This window comes from Phialemonium atrogriseum, assembly GCF_030411735.1.
Source record: "Phialemonium atrogriseum strain 8032-3 unplaced genomic scaffold QBC33scaffold_31, whole genome shotgun sequence".
Lineage (NCBI taxonomy): Eukaryota > Fungi > Ascomycota > Sordariomycetes > Cephalothecales > Cephalothecaceae > Phialemonium > Phialemonium atrogriseum.
In genome coordinates, this window is record NW_026848168.1 from 144,906 (window position 1) to 160,383 (window position 15,478).

A 15,478-nucleotide genomic window follows, 5' to 3' on the forward strand; every position below is an offset into this window, starting at 1 on the left:
GCCAAGAGGAGTGATCACAACGGGATTCATTAGCGTTACCCCTGCTTCTTGCAGTGGTACCGGCAGCAGCAGGTGCGATCCGTGTGATCCCAGCAAGGCCCCGGGAATGAGCAAGAAGATAGCGGCGGCGGTGGGGCTGCGGTGTCGTCGTCGAAGTTGGCCCTCGTCGGCAGACGTTGGCGGCTGCTCTCTCCAATAGTCGTCGGGGCGGGGTTGCCAGTCGCAGCATATCGGGTCGATGTATGATACGACGGGACTGTCCAATGAGCAAGCTCACTTTTAAGCCTGGCCCAGAACGAGAGCCTACTTTTGGTGCAATTGCCCTTGGTGCCTTTTCCGTTCTCACTCCTTATGTAGGCAGCATCAAGGGTACGACTTGGAAAGATGAGAAAATGTTGGGGGAGGAACAGAGAGTTTGATGGGAACGGACAGGATGGAAGTAAAAGGGAAAACAACGACGTAACAAAGGACCCCCTCCGTACCTTACCCTTTTATATCAGAGTAATTCGGCCCTTGCATGTTCTAGGTTACAATGCGGCATTCCGTACGACGTTCCGTCCAAGATACCGTCCCGCAGCGCCGTTTGTACCTCGCATTTTGGACGGTGGTTTTCAGTTTTCCCTGCTCCCTCGCCTGATAGAACTGCCGTGTCGGGGGTCAAGAGGACGTCTCTACCGGCTCGGCGTTCAGCCTCCCAAGGCGGGAGTCGCGGGCGGCCCACCACTTATCTCCCAGCGAACAGAAGGCCTCGTTTTGGCCATTTCTGTTCCTACCCGTTGCTGCGCAAGGTACTTACAGGAGACGGGACTTCTCACAAGTTTACCGCCCAAACGTCACCAAAGGCTTGGCCTCCGCACTCGTTCGAGACGCAACTATGGGCTTATGCCGTCGATTGCCGTGCCCCGCCTGGTCACATTGATGCGGGGTAACGGCGCTACTACCAGGTACGACAAGCTGCCTCAACACTTGACCGATTTAGATAAATATGGTGATGATCATGTTGGACCTTTGTTTGCAATTTGGGGCCTCAATTCGAAGGCCACCTTGAAGACGGCAAGAGGCATTCGAGGCGGCAGATTCCTGGCTACTTGGATTGACGACATACGTATCAACCGCGAGTCTATCAAGCCGTAACCAGACGTCGAGTCCATCCTTGAACCCAAATCCGACAGCCAATGGGAACTCAGAACTGCGGCATCTTGTACATATCATCAGGATCTTGTGACCATTTGTTAGCTTCACCGTTTCACGGCACAAGAAACGAAACGGCAGCTCACCTTTCCCGTGACTCGTGATGTAGTCCCGCACCTCCCGCACCCGCTTATCAACCTCCTTAAGCAACCCATCCAGCTTCCCCCGGACCTCTTCGTTGTTCTTCGCCCCAGCCCTAAGCGCCCTCGCAACCACGTCGAACCGGCTCACGCAGTTCACGAGCATCATGTCAAAGGGCGTCGTCGTCGTCCCTTCCTCACGGTACCCCTCGACGCTCATCCGTTCCACCTCGGGGCGGCCGAACAGCAAGCCCTGCAGCTCCGTCGCATAGCCGTGGTAGTTGAACAGAATGGGCCTGTCGGCGGTAAACATCTCGCGGAAGCGCGCCCGGCTCAGGGCATGCGGGTGCCTCGACTCCGGGGCCAGAATCATCAGGTCCGTGACGTTGATGACGCGCACCCGCAGCGCCGGGCACAGCGTCCGCAGCAGCTCCGCCGCCTTGACCACCTCGAAGTTGACCTCGACGCCAATACCCACGAGCACCACGTCCGGGTCGGTCTTCTCGTCCTCAGAGGAGGCAAAATGCCAGATGCTGGCGCCCTGGCGGCAGTGCTCGGCTGCTTCTGAGGGCGAGAGGTACACGGCCGTGGGCTGCTTGGAGCCGATGACCAGGTTGGTGTAGTTCTTTGATCGGAGGCAGTGGTTGATGGTGCTGAGGAAGCAGTTGGCGTCGGGCGGGAGGTAGACCTGGAAACGTTGCAAAATATCATCAGCACCGAATTTCGAATTCCTTCGTTTTCCGACGACTTACCCGAGCAGACTCGGCCTTGACATTCAGGACGGCCCCGATGAAAGACGGGTTCTGGTGGGAAAACCCGTTGTGCTCCTGCCTCGCCCACGTGCTGGTCTCGATGTAGTTGATGGAGCTCAGATCTCCTCGCCACGGGACCTCGCGTGCAATCTTGACGAACTTGGAGTACTGCACCATCATGGTATGTATGATACCCAGGAAAGACTCATAGCTCGGGAACAGAGCGGTGCGACCGGTCAGGGTATAGCCCTGCATGAAGCCCTGGCAGTCATGCTCGGATAGCACCTCGATCACCCGCCCGCCGTTTGCTCGCGAGTACTCGTCCCATTGGAAGTTGCGCTGCGTGTGCTCCAGTATGGCGTCCAGCTTGTTACTCTCCAGTTCGTCGGGGCAGAAGAGCCTGATTGTTGAGGGGTTCGCCTGGAAGACCTTGTCGAGGTAGTTGCCTGTCACTTTCATGCAGCTCTGGTCTGTCCCTTTCTCGACGGCGTAGCCTTCCCAGTCGACCGTCTTCAGTCCAATGTACGGGTCGTAGGTCTCCTTCAGTTGGCCAAGCATCTTTGTCTTATCTCCGGGCAGAACACTCAGCACCGCTTCCTTCGGCTTGCCGTCCTCGAGTAGTTCATGGATATGGTAATGAGATAGCCACTCCTTTAATTCCCCCAACTGAGCCTCATCGCTGTTGGCCTTCGGCAATGGGACCTGGTGAGAGCGGAACGACCCCTCGATAAATTTGCCATCCACCTTCTTTGGCCCTGTCCACCCCTGCCTGCTGGTCAACACCTTTTCTCTGGGAAAAAGGTTAAAACGGGGTATGCGAATTTCACCCACCTTTGGTGTTCTCAACACTATCATCGGCCACCGAGGCTTCACGATCGGCTTCCCCGCCCGCGCGGCGCCCTGTATCTTCTTGATCTCGGCCAACGCCCACTCCAGGGCGTTGTGTACGTCATCGTTGATATGATCCAAGTCTTCTACTATGCGAACCTGATAGCCGTAACCGGTGAACAGACACACGATCTCCTTGTCATCCATGCACCCGAAGATGGTGCGCTCGCTGATCTTGAAACCGTTGGCGTGTAGGATCGGTATGACGGCGCCGGATTCCTTGGGGTCCAAGTACTTGATTGCGTGCCACGCCCTGCAGAAACACGCTGTCAGTCCAGGTATGCTCAAAACATGCCTGCTAGAAGGCTTAGTCAGTTCTCACGTCGCGGTTGGCCCCGTCTCGGCCTCGCCGTCACCGACCACACAGGTGACAATCAGGTCCGGTTTGTCCATGACCGCCCCGAAGGAGACGGCAAGGGCGTAGCCCAGCTCGCCGCCCTCATGGATTGCGCCAGGCGTCTCGGCATTTATATGGCTGGCCAGGTAGGTAGATGTCAGCACGGCCCCAACTAAGCCTTCAATCGCCCAGGCAGCACAGAGCCAATAGTTGGGCACACGAACCTCGGAAATCCCCCAGGAACAGAGAATCTCGTGATCAGGTTCCGCAACCCAGTGGAGTTGCGATCATACTCTCCGGGGTAGAATCGCTCCAGCGAGCCCTCCAGCCACAGCGCGGCGAGGGCGGCAGGTGCTCCGTGCCCGGGACCAATGACGTAGATCATGTCCAGATCGTGGTTGCGGATCAAGAGATCCAGGTGCGACCAGACCAGGATGAGGCCGGGACACGTACCCCAGTGACCTTGGAGTTGCGACGTTAGTTCCATTCATGATCTGGTACCACATCCTGAAGCGAGGCATAGGAACAGAACACACCGAGCAGTCGAGGTTTGACATGGTCGAGCCGAAGTTCGGACTCGAGCAGGACGTTGTCTCGGAGGAATATCATCGCTGCCAGGGCACATCAGTCATGGGGCCCTTCTAACACGACGAAGAGGGCTCAATGATCTCACCGGCGGCGATGTAGCAGGCCGCCCGCTGGAATGCGCGGAGGCCATCTCGGACGTCGTCCGGCAGGGGCTTGCGTTCGAGCCGCACCGCCAACTCCAGCACGTTGTCGGGCAGATGCGACGGCAACGGTGGGGGGTTGGGGCGGTCAATCTGCTCGCCTGGCATCGTGGGTAGACCGGGGGGACGGACTGGGAATGGGAGGTGGGCCTTGCTCAAGGGTAGCAATTAGTTCCGTTGAGGATATGATATGACTGTGAGTGGGATGAATCAATGGCGCGGATGGAGATGGCTCAAATGTTCTCGGTTCTGGTGGCTGCCAGTAAAAATAATTATTGAAGAAAACCGAGGGTTTATTACCTACATAATGCCATCTCGATAACTTCTACCGGCTTTGGAATTATTTTGGCGAGTATTCAAGCTGGTCGAGGTTGGATGATATATCTATGACGTAGTTTGGTGTTGCAGCTTGGTGAAGCTCCAGTGCGTGCCTGGCTAACACCTGCCAACAGGTGGGTTGCACTTCTGTTGAGAATTACATCACGATGATTCGGAGTGCTACTGGAAGTAGATCACTCTTCGAACACGATGGGAAAAGTGGCAGCACTGATGCGTGTATGTCCTCTCCTGGTGTAAACCTCCTATGGGCCGCAACATGATTTTTATTATAGGCACCTTGGGAGCACCTGGACAGCGGCAGTAATGCATATTGATTGTAGATCACTGGATGTGATGCACAGCCATGGGACAATCCGCCGCATGCGAAATGATTATCGTTGTCAATGGAACCTAAATGTTTGTTGTGTCTCTCCCGCAAGGCACCCCAACAGCCCAGGCGCTCAACTGCCCCATCTATCTATACGACTGGCCAGATTAAGGATCTATGCCCGGCAGGCCCAATCCATCTACCGAACCGGTAAAGTTCATGCCAGCCCCGGCCAGGATCTCCCCACAATTTGCCGAGCACGTGGTTGAAGCGCCAGTCGTGCAGGTGAGCTGAACCGACCGGTTATCCCGCTGCAGGTGGCAGATGGTGCGGGCGCTACTAGTCCAGGCGTAGGGCGAGGGCCCAGCAGTCACCATCACAATGGCCGAGGAAGGACTCCAGGACTATCTCGTACGTGCCGTGCCTGAAATTGAACAGGTGAAGGCCCTCCTCGCGGCTGGATTGGAGCTGCCGTACCAGGGCCTGTTGCCAGTCCTCCATGTCTGGGACGTTGTCTTCTGGGCTGGGACAGGTGGGCTGAGGCCAGCGAGTTACCTCGGCGCAGTTGAATTCCTCGTCGACCATGTGAAATATCTTGTAGAGGAGGAATGTCCGTGTCAGCCACGAGGTGGTGACCCGAGGGCGCGGTGAGTATTGCCACACAAATTCGTTTTCGCTGCGTTCCGCGAGCCCGGCGATATAGTCGTTGCTCATGTCGTTGACGTACGCGACGAAGGCACTGGTGAAGGCGCCGATGTTGTGGTGTATACTGTAGAGCTGCAGAATCGCTCGAAGACAGCCCGGCATCTTGTAATCGAAGGCCTCGTTCAAGTGGCCTTCCACAAAATCTAGTGGTCGGATGCTCTCTCCCAGCTCGGCGGATGGGTCGGTAGGATGGGCATCTCTGTTGCAACCACGTCAGTGCCTCCAAGTCTCTCAAGCAGGCTCAAGAGGGGTTAGGTTTCTCATACCGTTCCACAAGCCTGAGAACATAGAGCAGCCCAGGGGCGTCGTGGAGGCTGTCTCCAAAGGCATTTACAATGACCGAGCTGAGTATGCTGTGCCGGGAAGTGTTGAAAGCGCAAAGTAATGTGGGAGATGATCGGATTGCTTCAAAAAGGTCTCGGGGTGTGTCGATTTTGCAATGAATGCTCACGCCGATCTCAAGCGGGAGAGTGCGGAGCGATGGAGATGAACTAGGTTGAAGGGCAGGCAGTAGGGGGGTGGCGGGAGGTTGCATGCTGTTGGTAGAGCAGCCTTCTAGCGGCCTGACCTGCTGTGAAGGCATCTTCCTTTCTTGATGCTAGATTGGTAATGGATGGCGTGCCTGATGATGGGGAGAGAGATATGGGAGACTCGACTCGGAGCAGACGGGGCTTCAAAGTTATTGGTAGAACGGAGAAATACCATCTATCTAAGAGGAATTTGATAAGGGAAATATCATATACCTACCTATGTAAGAGGAAGAAGGTGAGGTGGGAAGTAGAGTGTCACGGCCAATATTTATATGTGTGCTGTAGTAAGCGCTGGTGCTTTCTCACTTCCTCTCTCACTTTCCCATCACCTTTGCCATCATCTGTTTTCCGATTATGGACAAATATTTAATACAGATACAAGGATGGAAAGGGAGGAAAAGAATGAAGAAGGCCAGACTTCTATGGTGGTCTACCTACGCTGTGTATTTTCACTGCCTGCCTTCACTCTAGTGGCGGAGGAATCTTTCATTGACCTCTTGGGCAAGAAGAGACTAGCTGAGGTGGTCCAACTGACTGCCTCCATTTCCTTCAAGCTTGGGTATGATTATCCAGAGGAGGTATGCAATATGATCTAACCTTGGTTTCATTTCTGGTGTCATAGGGAGAAGGTAGAGAGGAATGAGAAGAATTAGAATGGGAAAATACTAGAATGAGCGGCTAGCACCCTCATCTTGATGTCGTCCGCGTTGATGGTAAAGCTTTCTACCCGAGTTTCTTGAGAGATGAAGGACAAAGTCAACGGTCTGATGGCCTCATGTCAGGTTGTGAAGCTTAAATACCTAAGGTTGGTGTCAAGAGTCATTCTACGTCGTTCCAAGCTTGGGGGGGGGGGCGTTTGCGGGACGGCCCGCACGTGCAGATAGATCAACGGTAGATTGCCCGGATTGTGAAGGTATAGACACCCACTTGCATTTTAATTACAAGGTGAAAACTAGAAATGCCTTCATCGTCATCCCTATCCCTTTTCTTGGGCAGTTAATGCGCACAATTATTCCAATTTTGCCGAGTCAGCCTGGAATTCCAAGCCCGCAACTTGACAGATACCGAATTCAGTCAGCAGCGGTGATCTCTTCCTGTTTGCTCGTCTGATTTTCCTCCTGTGGAAACTCAGTGCCACGTCAGAGAGACCGCCTACCGATTCGGGATGGCCAAGCATGCACCCTGCAGTATCGGACTCCATTCGGCGACTGTCATTTATGATCCTTCAAATCAATGGCCTCTGATTTGGCCAGCTTCTCCCTGCATGCAGGCGGGGTAGAAAACGAGTTTCCCCTTCCTACCGCCCTCTGATGAGGGGGAAGGACCAACTATTTAAGAACAGCAAATATTTGCGACCACGACATATTGTCTGTGTCACCATGGCGTTTCTCGTGTCACCCTACCTGCCGGCAGTTGCTGCCGCGATTCTGGTTTCCGTTTTGCTGTTTCAACTGCGACCTAATAAGCAATCACTACCACCAGGAACAAAGTTGCCACCTGGCCCGCCAGGTTTGTCACCACCGATCCTAGATTCTGTCGTGAAGTCCAGAAGGAATGCTAAACCAGACAACTTGAAGGGAAACTTGTAATCGGAAACCTCCTCGACATACCTCCCCAGCACTCGTGGTTCAAATTCCATGAGCTGCTGCAACAGTATGGCCCCATCGTGAGAATCACCATTGCAGGCCAGGAGCATGTCCTCCTAGGCAAAGAGCGGTTGGCCAACGACCTGCTACGCGAGCGCGGGAACATCTACAGCGACCGGCCGCAGCCCATCGCGTCGGTCAAGCTCCTCTCCGACGACCGCTTCGTGCTGTTCCTGCCCTACGGCGACGTGTGGCGCCGGTGCCGCCGCCTGATGCACCACGTCACCATGTCGGCCGTCGCCCCGGCCTACCAGCCCGAGCAGACCATCGAGGCCGTGCGGCTGCTGCGCGACATCATCCGCGACCCCGCCGACTACCAGGCGATGTTTGAGCGCTTCAGTGTCGGCATCGGCATGCGCCTCATCTACGGCCAGCGTCTGGCCTCGGGCCACGACAGTGACGCCCGCACCATCCTTGACATTGTGCACGAGCTCGAGAGGGTGGGCTCGCCGGGCGCGTACCTGGTCGACATCTTCCCCGCCATGATGTACATCCCCGACTTCCTGGCGCCATGGAAGCGCTACCTGAAGGGGAGGCAGCGCACGGACGAGGCCTTCTTCACCGATATGGTGAACCGCGCCAAGCGGGACATGGACGCCGGGAAGACGTACAAGTCGTGGGTGAGGACCTGGCTCGAGAAAAAGGAGCAGTGGGGCCTGGAGGATGGGATAGCCATCTACCTGTTCGCCTCTGTCTTCGACGCAGCCGCCACCTCGACCTCTTCGGCCATGATGTCCTTCGTCCTGGCCATGGTGCGCTACCCGGAATGCTTCGCCAAGCTGCAGGCCGAGCTGGACCGCGTCGTCGGCCCCGACAGGCTCCCCACCTTCGACGACATGGCCGACCTGCCCACCGTCCGCGCCTGCGTCAAGGAGACGCTGCGGTTCTATCCCGTCACGGCGGGCGGGTTCCCGCACAAGCTGACCCGCGACGACGTCTACGAGGGCTACTTCCTCAAGGCCGGAACGACGGTCCACCCGGTGCAGTGGGCCATCCACCGGGACCCGGAGCTGTACCCGGACCCGGACGTCTACAACCCCGACCGCTGGCTCGATCCGTCCTTCCCGACCTACCGAGAGCCTCTGACGGAGTACCCGAACCTGCAGGGCTTCACGGCCTTTGGGAACGGGCGGCGCATCTGCCAGGGTATTAACATCGCCGAGAGGAGCTCCAACTTGCAGGTCGCGATGCTCGCGTGGGGGTGCGACATCCGCAGGGCCAGGGACGCCGAGGGGAACGAGATAGTGCCGCCCTTCTACGATTTCTCTGCTGGCTTCAACGTCGCCCCCAATACGTTCCCGTTTGACTTGACGGTCAGGAGCAAGGAGAAGGCTGACCTGATTGAGAGGGCTTATCAGCAGAGTCTGGATGACGACCCCTTGCTCTGAAGGGGTTATTGTGATTGGGTCAGTTCGTACAACGTTTCCTGGGCCTCGCGATCTTCTTGAGACTGTGGCAAGATATGCATATATGGCAGGATAAGGGGGCGGGCGTTGTTGCTTCACTTTTAGGTGATAATCCCAATATGAAGGTCTCTTACCTCTTGGTTATCTGGTCCACCATGATTGGAGGCTGGTGATTTTGGTGGCCGCGGACGTGCATATCAAGAAACTGCCTTGGTTGATTCCATCCCATAGTCTCGGGCTTCAATGGCCCGTTCAGATTGCGGAGCAATGCACCCCTGCAGACGTGTTCAACGACATCCTCTTCTCCAAGGGTGCGGTCCGTTTATTCAAGTATGTTATGCATATGTAGATGAATACAATGTAAGTAGGGTGAGGTGTGAATTCAAGGGTTAATCCGAGGATAGTGTAGAGAGCGAGGCAAAGTACAAGTCAAGCAACTCTCGCTTCACTTTGCTAACCCCTCGAAGACGACGCGCTACTCAACAGCAATAAGGTGGTCTAGATCAGAGATAGGTTCATGAACTACCTATGAAGCCAGGCCAGTGGGGTTCCCAACCGCAGTCCCGTTGCAAGGGGGCTAGGAAGTCGAGAATATTTCCGCCGGCGCGAAGGAATCCGGGCTACCTTGGAGACATTCAAGGATTCGCATTCCTCGTGTTATGAACATTGGACGAGGCGTATTCAGTTCGCAAAGAAATAACGCGAAAAGGGAGGCAAGAGAAGGAGCAGGGAGGGGGGCAAAGGACACAGTACATACGCGCCAGCTTGTTGTAACCAGTTTAAAAACAACCACGGCTCGACGTCTCTGTTGTTGACAACGGAGATTATGAGACGCTCGCTAGCAGAACGGGTAATATCTCCACAACCTTGTGAGGAAGGGCTGACCGAGGCCGGGTCATCGGAGCCGTGGGCGGCACGGGGGTTTGATTCTGAAGGAACGTGCGCCTTCGGCACCAGATTTAGATTGAAAACAGTGCCCTATCCCGCGAGGTACAGTAGTATTTAATTTACCTGCAGTCCCCTGCGTCTCCCGAAAGGATCAGCACAAGATGGGGCGGGAAGAGCAGGGGCAGCGGCTAATATGGGTTTTGAGGGGAAGAAGAGGAGCGGCGCGGAAGCTAAGTCGGAGAAAAATGAAAGAAAAATATCCTTGCAGATTTGGGACAGTCCACCATTCGGCTCAGGCTCATCGGTATATATACCGTGAGATGGAAGGGCCAAGAATCCCTTCCCTCTCTTCTTCGCCATGTTGACGGACTGGCTATTGCCTCCAGCTTTAACATGTCTGTCGCTGCCATCCAACGGCTCCTGTCGCTGTCGGCGCTAGCTGCAGTCTTGAATCTCCCCCGCGTGGCGGCGAGCTGCAATCAGACCTATCTCGACGGCGGGCTCACCATTCTTTCCCAGAATCTCCTCGATGGTAAGTGTCGCAGTTCAAACAAGAAGACCAACCGACCACCACTAATACCCTTGCAGGCGCGGAGAATGATGGCTCGGCTGCAATTCTCGTGAGCAAGCCGGACACGTATAGCGCGACAGAGACCGTCTGTAAGCTTCTTGGCGAAAAAGTCTGGAACCCCGATATTCAAGACTTCGGAGCTGCACTGAACGTCTCCCTGGCGTACCAAGTCTTCCAGGGCCTGGCTCGTGAGGACGAGCTGTACTGGGTTGCAAAGAAGGAGCCGAAGGGCAGTGCCTGCAGGGCTATCAATCCCAACGGCGAGGTGTCGGAGGTCGAGTGTGGAAGCAAGATTTCCGGGCTCTGCACCCAGAGCGCGCCGGTTTCGAACTCGTCCTTCGCCGACAACTCGGCGCCGTGGCAGGTCAAGCAGCTAGTCGACAAGGTGCAGCTCACCGGCTACCGGGACTACCACACGTGGAAGTTCCGCGGCATCCGGTTCGCCGACACGCCGGACCGCTTCACATACTCCAAGGTCAAGTCCTTTGCCGAACCTGCCGAAGTCTCGGCCATCGAGGCGGGCGCAGACTGCGTCCAGCCGATCGGAGAAGTCAGGTCCGGGAGCAGCGAGGACTGCCTGTTCCTCAACGTCTGGACCCCGTATCTCGCTCCGAAGGACGACGACAAGAAGACGGGACTGAGGCCGGTCATGGTTTACCTCTACGGCGGCGGGCTGCAGAGCGGCTCCGGCAAGAACTCCAACACGGACGGCACGAACCTGGCGTCGCGCGGGGACGTCGTGGTGGTGTCGGTGAACTACCGTGTCGGGAGCATCGGCTTCCTTGCCTTCAACGATGGCGTGCACACGGGCAACTACGGCGTGTCGGACATGGTGACGGCGCTCGAGTGGGTCAAGGAGCACATCCACAACTTCGGCGGCGACGCGAGCAGGGTGACTCTCTTCGGCGAGTCGTCCGGCGCGCAGTCGACGCACTTCATGCTCTCCTCGCCAAAGGCGAAGGGCCTTTTCCACAGGGCTATCATGCAGTCCGACCCGACTGGCTACCCCATCTCCGGCCAGTTCGCCCCGGCGCAGTACTCCTCGCTTGAGGACGTGTACAGCTCTCTAACCACGAAAGTGCTCGCCCAGGCTGGGTGTCAGAACGCCACAGATGCCATTGCCTGCTTGGATAAGATTGGCGGCTTCGATCTGGTTAACCTTTCAACCAACGCCAAGTAAGTCTTGCTGGATTGCGTAGCAAACTAGATCGAGCCGTTGCTAACCAGCCGAAAAAAAAGCGCCGTCGTCACGGACGGAACCTACATCGTCGACCACGAGCTTGACCTTAGCAAGCCGGGGTACGCAGCTGAGGTCGACGTCATGACGGGCTTCAACCGCGACGAGTCGGGCGTGCTGGTCGACGACTACCCGGAGGAAGGCCAAGCGTTCGCCGACTACTTCGCCAACAAGGTGGCCTCGATGTTCAGCCTGGAGTCCAACTACACCTCGGGCGCCGACCTCGCTCCCTTCTTCCCCGCGGGACCCGACAACGCCACGGCCGAGCAGGTCTTCAACGCGTCGATGCGCATCGCCTCGGACGGCGCCTTCAAGTGCCTCGACATGGCCAAGGCCTACTCCGGCGCGCTCAACGGCGCCTTCGCGTCCACGTACGCCTTCGAGTTCAACCGCACCTACAACCCGTCGGGCTACACGCGCACGTGGTGCGACGCGCCGGCGACCGACGCGCGCCCAAACGGCGACCCGGACGCCGAGTACTACAAGTGCCACGCGGGCGAGCAGCTCGTCGTGTTCGCAAACGAGCGGCGCGCCGGCCAGCCCGACCGCGACGGCAACGATCTCGCCTTCATGCAGCTCGTCGTCGACTACTGGTCGGCGTTTGCCCGCGCCGGCGACCCCAACCCGGACCGCGAGTACCTCGCCGTCAGGGGCCACACGGATTCGCTCGCGCAGGTGGACGCGACGGGGGCGTGGAGGCCCGTGGATCCGAAGGCGCCGACGCTGAGGCTGCTGCAGTGGAATGGCGCGCAGGTGGGCTTTGTTGAGGTTAGCCAATGCGAGGCGCTGGGGTTAGCTTTCGATTCTCTGGAGTCGTGAAGGGGGGAGGGGAAGGGAGAGAGATGAAGAAAAGGCGCCTTCTACCGCCTACTCGGTCAGGGAGGTGATATCAGGTACCAGAAGCAACCGACTCATCGAGCTGTCCAAAATCTCAGAAGAAGAACCCTCATTTCTGGCCTTCCTGATACTGTGGAGTAGATACGTGCCCTGCCACTTGACATGAGTGTTGAGGCGTCCCACGGTGGTGAATGTTCGACAAAAGGGTGCTAGATCAAGGCTGATGTGGGATGGGAAACGCACGAGGTCATTTAACGAACCACCACGGAGGTCACAATGGTGGCAGTCGCCAAATCCTCCCTTGGGCAGCTGCCAATATCGTTTCTAGGCTGTACACCATGTCAATGTAACTTGGCACCCATCCATCCCTACCTAGGTATCTCTAATATGGTTTCGTTTTCTTCTCCTGTCTTGGATCAGTTCGGACCACTGTTACATTTCACTCTTCCGGTTTACCTCCTTTTCTTCATCCCTTCCCTTTCTTTCATTGTCTTGGCGGATTGTATGTGGACCGTGCGCCAACCAAACAGATGTCCAGGCGTACGCCGCATCGCCAGGCTGACGCATGTACTGCATAGTAATTGTAATTCTTCCAAATCTGTAGTTCAACCAATAACGGCTTGAATACTCGACGTGGGTTAGAAACGTGGCTATAGGTAGATCGTAGCTGAAGTGGGAGACATGCGAATGGAGGTAGGTGGGCTGGAGGCCGCAGGTGACGTACTTTGATGCACCCCACAAGCGGCCCGTCAGGTGACAAACGGGCATGCATCGCCGATTTTGTGTTGCATAGCCCTTGCATTATAGGGGATTATAGGTGCTGTTGCTGCGGTTGTGGCCTCTGATTGGCTATAAGCCCCTACCTGCGCTACTGCGTAGTAACGGGGTGCTGGGACTGTCATTTCCCCAGAGGCGAACCATCCGCGCACGCGATGATGAGGAAAGTGGCTGCCCGGCATTGCACACCAAACGGGTGGCTGACAGGCCTGGGCCTCCACGGCCTTGTACAAGGATTGCCCGCCGCGCCTTCCTTGGTGACGCCGAAAGTGCTCATGACTGGCCGATTCTTGGGAATTGCAAAGTGGGCAGCCGCTTGCCCAAGCTTGACCGCGGTGCAGCTTTTATCTTTCATATGGGCGTGCCCACCCACATTTCTACCACCACATCGACTTTCTCGCAAACATGGAACATATGCATCTTTCATAGATGTTGGTTAGGTAGTTATCTACCCTTCCATTCCTTCCTCGGACCTACACCAGCTTCTTCTGCGCATCAACAAGGGAGGCCTCGAATTTAATATGGGCAACTCGGGGAGCTCTCTTCAGACCTGCCTGAACGCCGTCTGCAATGGCAGGTCGGGGTGCGTTGGCTACCCCAGTGACCCACTCTACCAGATTTCATGGGTCAAGCCCTACAATCTCGACATCCCCGTCACTCCCGTCGCTGTTATCCGGCCCAATACGGCGAAGGATGTGGCCGGCATCGTCAAGTGCGCCGCGGCGAACGATGTGAAGGTGCAGGCCAAATCCGGGGGGCACTCGTATGGGTATGTCAAGGAGCCCAGACGCGAGAACGGAGCAGAGAACTACCGAGGCTGACCTGGTCGATAGGAATTACGGTATGGGATCAGTCCCGAGGAGCCTGCGAGGGTCTAGCCTCTATATCCTCCGTCCCCCACCAGCTGACAATGGATGTGATTACAGGCGTCGGCGGCACCAATGGCGAGATCGCGATCGACATGGTCAACTTCCAGGGCTTCAGCATGAACGAGACGACCTGGCAGGCAACCATAGGCTCCGGCACGCGCCTGGGCGACGTGACCAAGAGGCTGCACGGCGCGGGCGGCCGGGCCATTGCCCACGGTGTGTGTCCCGGCGTCGGCATCGGCGGCCACGCCACCATCGTATGTTCTTTTTCCAACCCCGTCCACAGAGTCCATTCGGCGCGCTGACAAGGGGATCTATCTGCAGGGTGGACTCGGCCCCATGTCGCGCATGTGGGGTTCTTGCCTCGACCATGTTGTCGGGGTCGAAGTTGTGACTGCCGACGGCAGCATTCGCCGCGCGAGCAGCACCGAGAACTCGGACCTCTTCTGGGTAGGGACTTCTGGCCTCTTCTTCTCACTCTTCTCTCCAAGACGCATCTTACTAACACAGGGTCTCATTCAACAGGCGCTGAAGGGAGCAGGAGCCGGGTTCGGCATCATCACCGAATTCGTAGTCAGGACCCACCCTGAGCCGGGCAGCGTGGTGCAGTTCACCTACACCATCACTGTTGGCAGCCAGGCCGACATAGTGCCATCCTTCAAGGCGTGGCAGGACCTCGTGGTGGATCCCGATCTCGATCGCCGGTTTGGCACCGAGTTCATCATGGAACCCCTCGGCTGCATCATCACCGGAACCTTCTACGGCACCCAAGCCGAGTTCAACGCAACCGGCATCCCCGCCAAACTGCCCAAGGGAGGCAAGCTGGGCCTCACCATCAACAACTGGGTCGCCTCCCTCGTCCAGGACGCCGAGAACGAGGCCCTCTACCTGACCGACACTCCGACGGCCTTCTACTCCAAGAGTCTCGCATTCCGGCCCGAGGACGCCATCCCGGAGGCCCAGATCCGCGACCTCTTCAAGTGGATAGACGGCGCCACCAAGGGCACGCTCCTCTGGTTCGTCATCTTCGACGCGACGGGCGGCGCCGTCAACGACGTGGCCGCCAACGCCACGGCGTACCCGCACCGCGACAAGTTCATGTTCTACCAGTCGTACGCCGTCGGCTTCCCGCCGCTGCCGCGCGCGACGCGGGACTTCCTCGCGGGCGTGCACTCGCGCATCCTCGCGGCGCTGCCGGTTGGCGCCGATGCTGCGCCGCACACCACTTACGCCGGCTACGTCGACCCGGCCCTCACCGACGGGCCACAGGAGTACTGGGGCTCCAACTTGCCCCAGCTGGAGCTCGTGAAGCGCACGTGGGATGCCGCCGACCTGTTCAGCAACCCGCAGAGTGTTCGGCCTGCTTCTGCTGCGTAAGTGGAATGCAAAT

General features: G+C 57.2%; 5 protein-coding genes across 5 annotated transcripts; 3 read left to right on the forward strand and 2 right to left on the reverse strand.

Annotated features, from left to right (window-relative positions):
- Positions 1–808: 808 nt before the first annotated feature.
- On the reverse strand, positions 809–4,500 carry QBC33DRAFT_245256 (D-xylulose 5-phosphate/D-fructose 6-phosphate phosphoketolase). Its single transcript, XM_060422945.1, has 8 exons — positions 3,922–4,500; positions 3,785–3,859; positions 3,473–3,710; positions 3,234–3,386; positions 2,855–3,164; positions 2,024–2,788; positions 1,278–1,959; positions 809–1,218 (listed from the first exon to the last, which is right to left on the reverse strand). Exons 1-8 carry the CDS (start codon positions 4,082–4,084, stop codon positions 1,184–1,186), a joined length of 2,421 nt encoding a protein of 806 aa, XP_060279679.1. The 5' UTR covers positions 4,085–4,500; the 3' UTR covers positions 809–1,183.
- A 6-nt stretch (positions 4,501–4,506) lies between these two features.
- QBC33DRAFT_573372 (uncharacterized protein) lies at positions 4,507–5,910 on the reverse strand (the record flags this gene model as incomplete). Its single annotated transcript, XM_060430698.1, has 2 exons — positions 4,507–5,526; positions 5,594–5,910. 2 exons carry the CDS (start codon positions 5,908–5,910, stop codon positions 4,962–4,964), a joined length of 882 nt encoding a protein of 293 aa, XP_060279680.1. The 3' UTR covers positions 4,507–4,961.
- Positions 5,911–7,134: 1,224 nt separating this feature from the next.
- Positions 7,135–9,310, forward strand: QBC33DRAFT_549784 (cytochrome P450). Its single transcript, XM_060428996.1, has 2 exons — positions 7,135–7,366; positions 7,435–9,310. Exons 1-2 carry the CDS (start codon positions 7,168–7,170, stop codon positions 8,889–8,891), a joined length of 1,656 nt encoding a protein of 551 aa, XP_060279681.1. The 5' UTR covers positions 7,135–7,167; the 3' UTR covers positions 8,892–9,310.
- An 880-nt stretch (positions 9,311–10,190) lies between these two features.
- On the forward strand, positions 10,191–12,571 carry QBC33DRAFT_598317 (alpha/beta-hydrolase; the record flags this gene model as incomplete). Its single annotated transcript, XM_060431965.1, has 3 exons — positions 10,191–10,329; positions 10,386–11,544; positions 11,608–12,571. The coding sequence occupies 3 exons, from the start codon at positions 10,191–10,193 to the stop codon at positions 12,422–12,424; spliced, it is 2,115 nt and encodes a 704-aa protein (XP_060279682.1). The 3' UTR covers positions 12,425–12,571.
- A 708-nt stretch (positions 12,572–13,279) lies between these two features.
- On the forward strand, positions 13,280–15,465 carry QBC33DRAFT_598326 (FAD-binding domain-containing protein; the record flags this gene model as incomplete). The annotated part of the gene is made up of 4 exons (XM_060431966.1): positions 13,280–13,992; positions 14,124–14,345; positions 14,413–14,538; positions 14,614–15,465. The coding sequence occupies exons 1-4, from the start codon at positions 13,741–13,743 to the stop codon at positions 15,463–15,465; spliced, it is 1,452 nt and encodes a 483-aa protein (XP_060279683.1). The 5' UTR covers positions 13,280–13,740.
- Between the last annotated feature and the right edge of the window lie 13 nt (positions 15,466–15,478).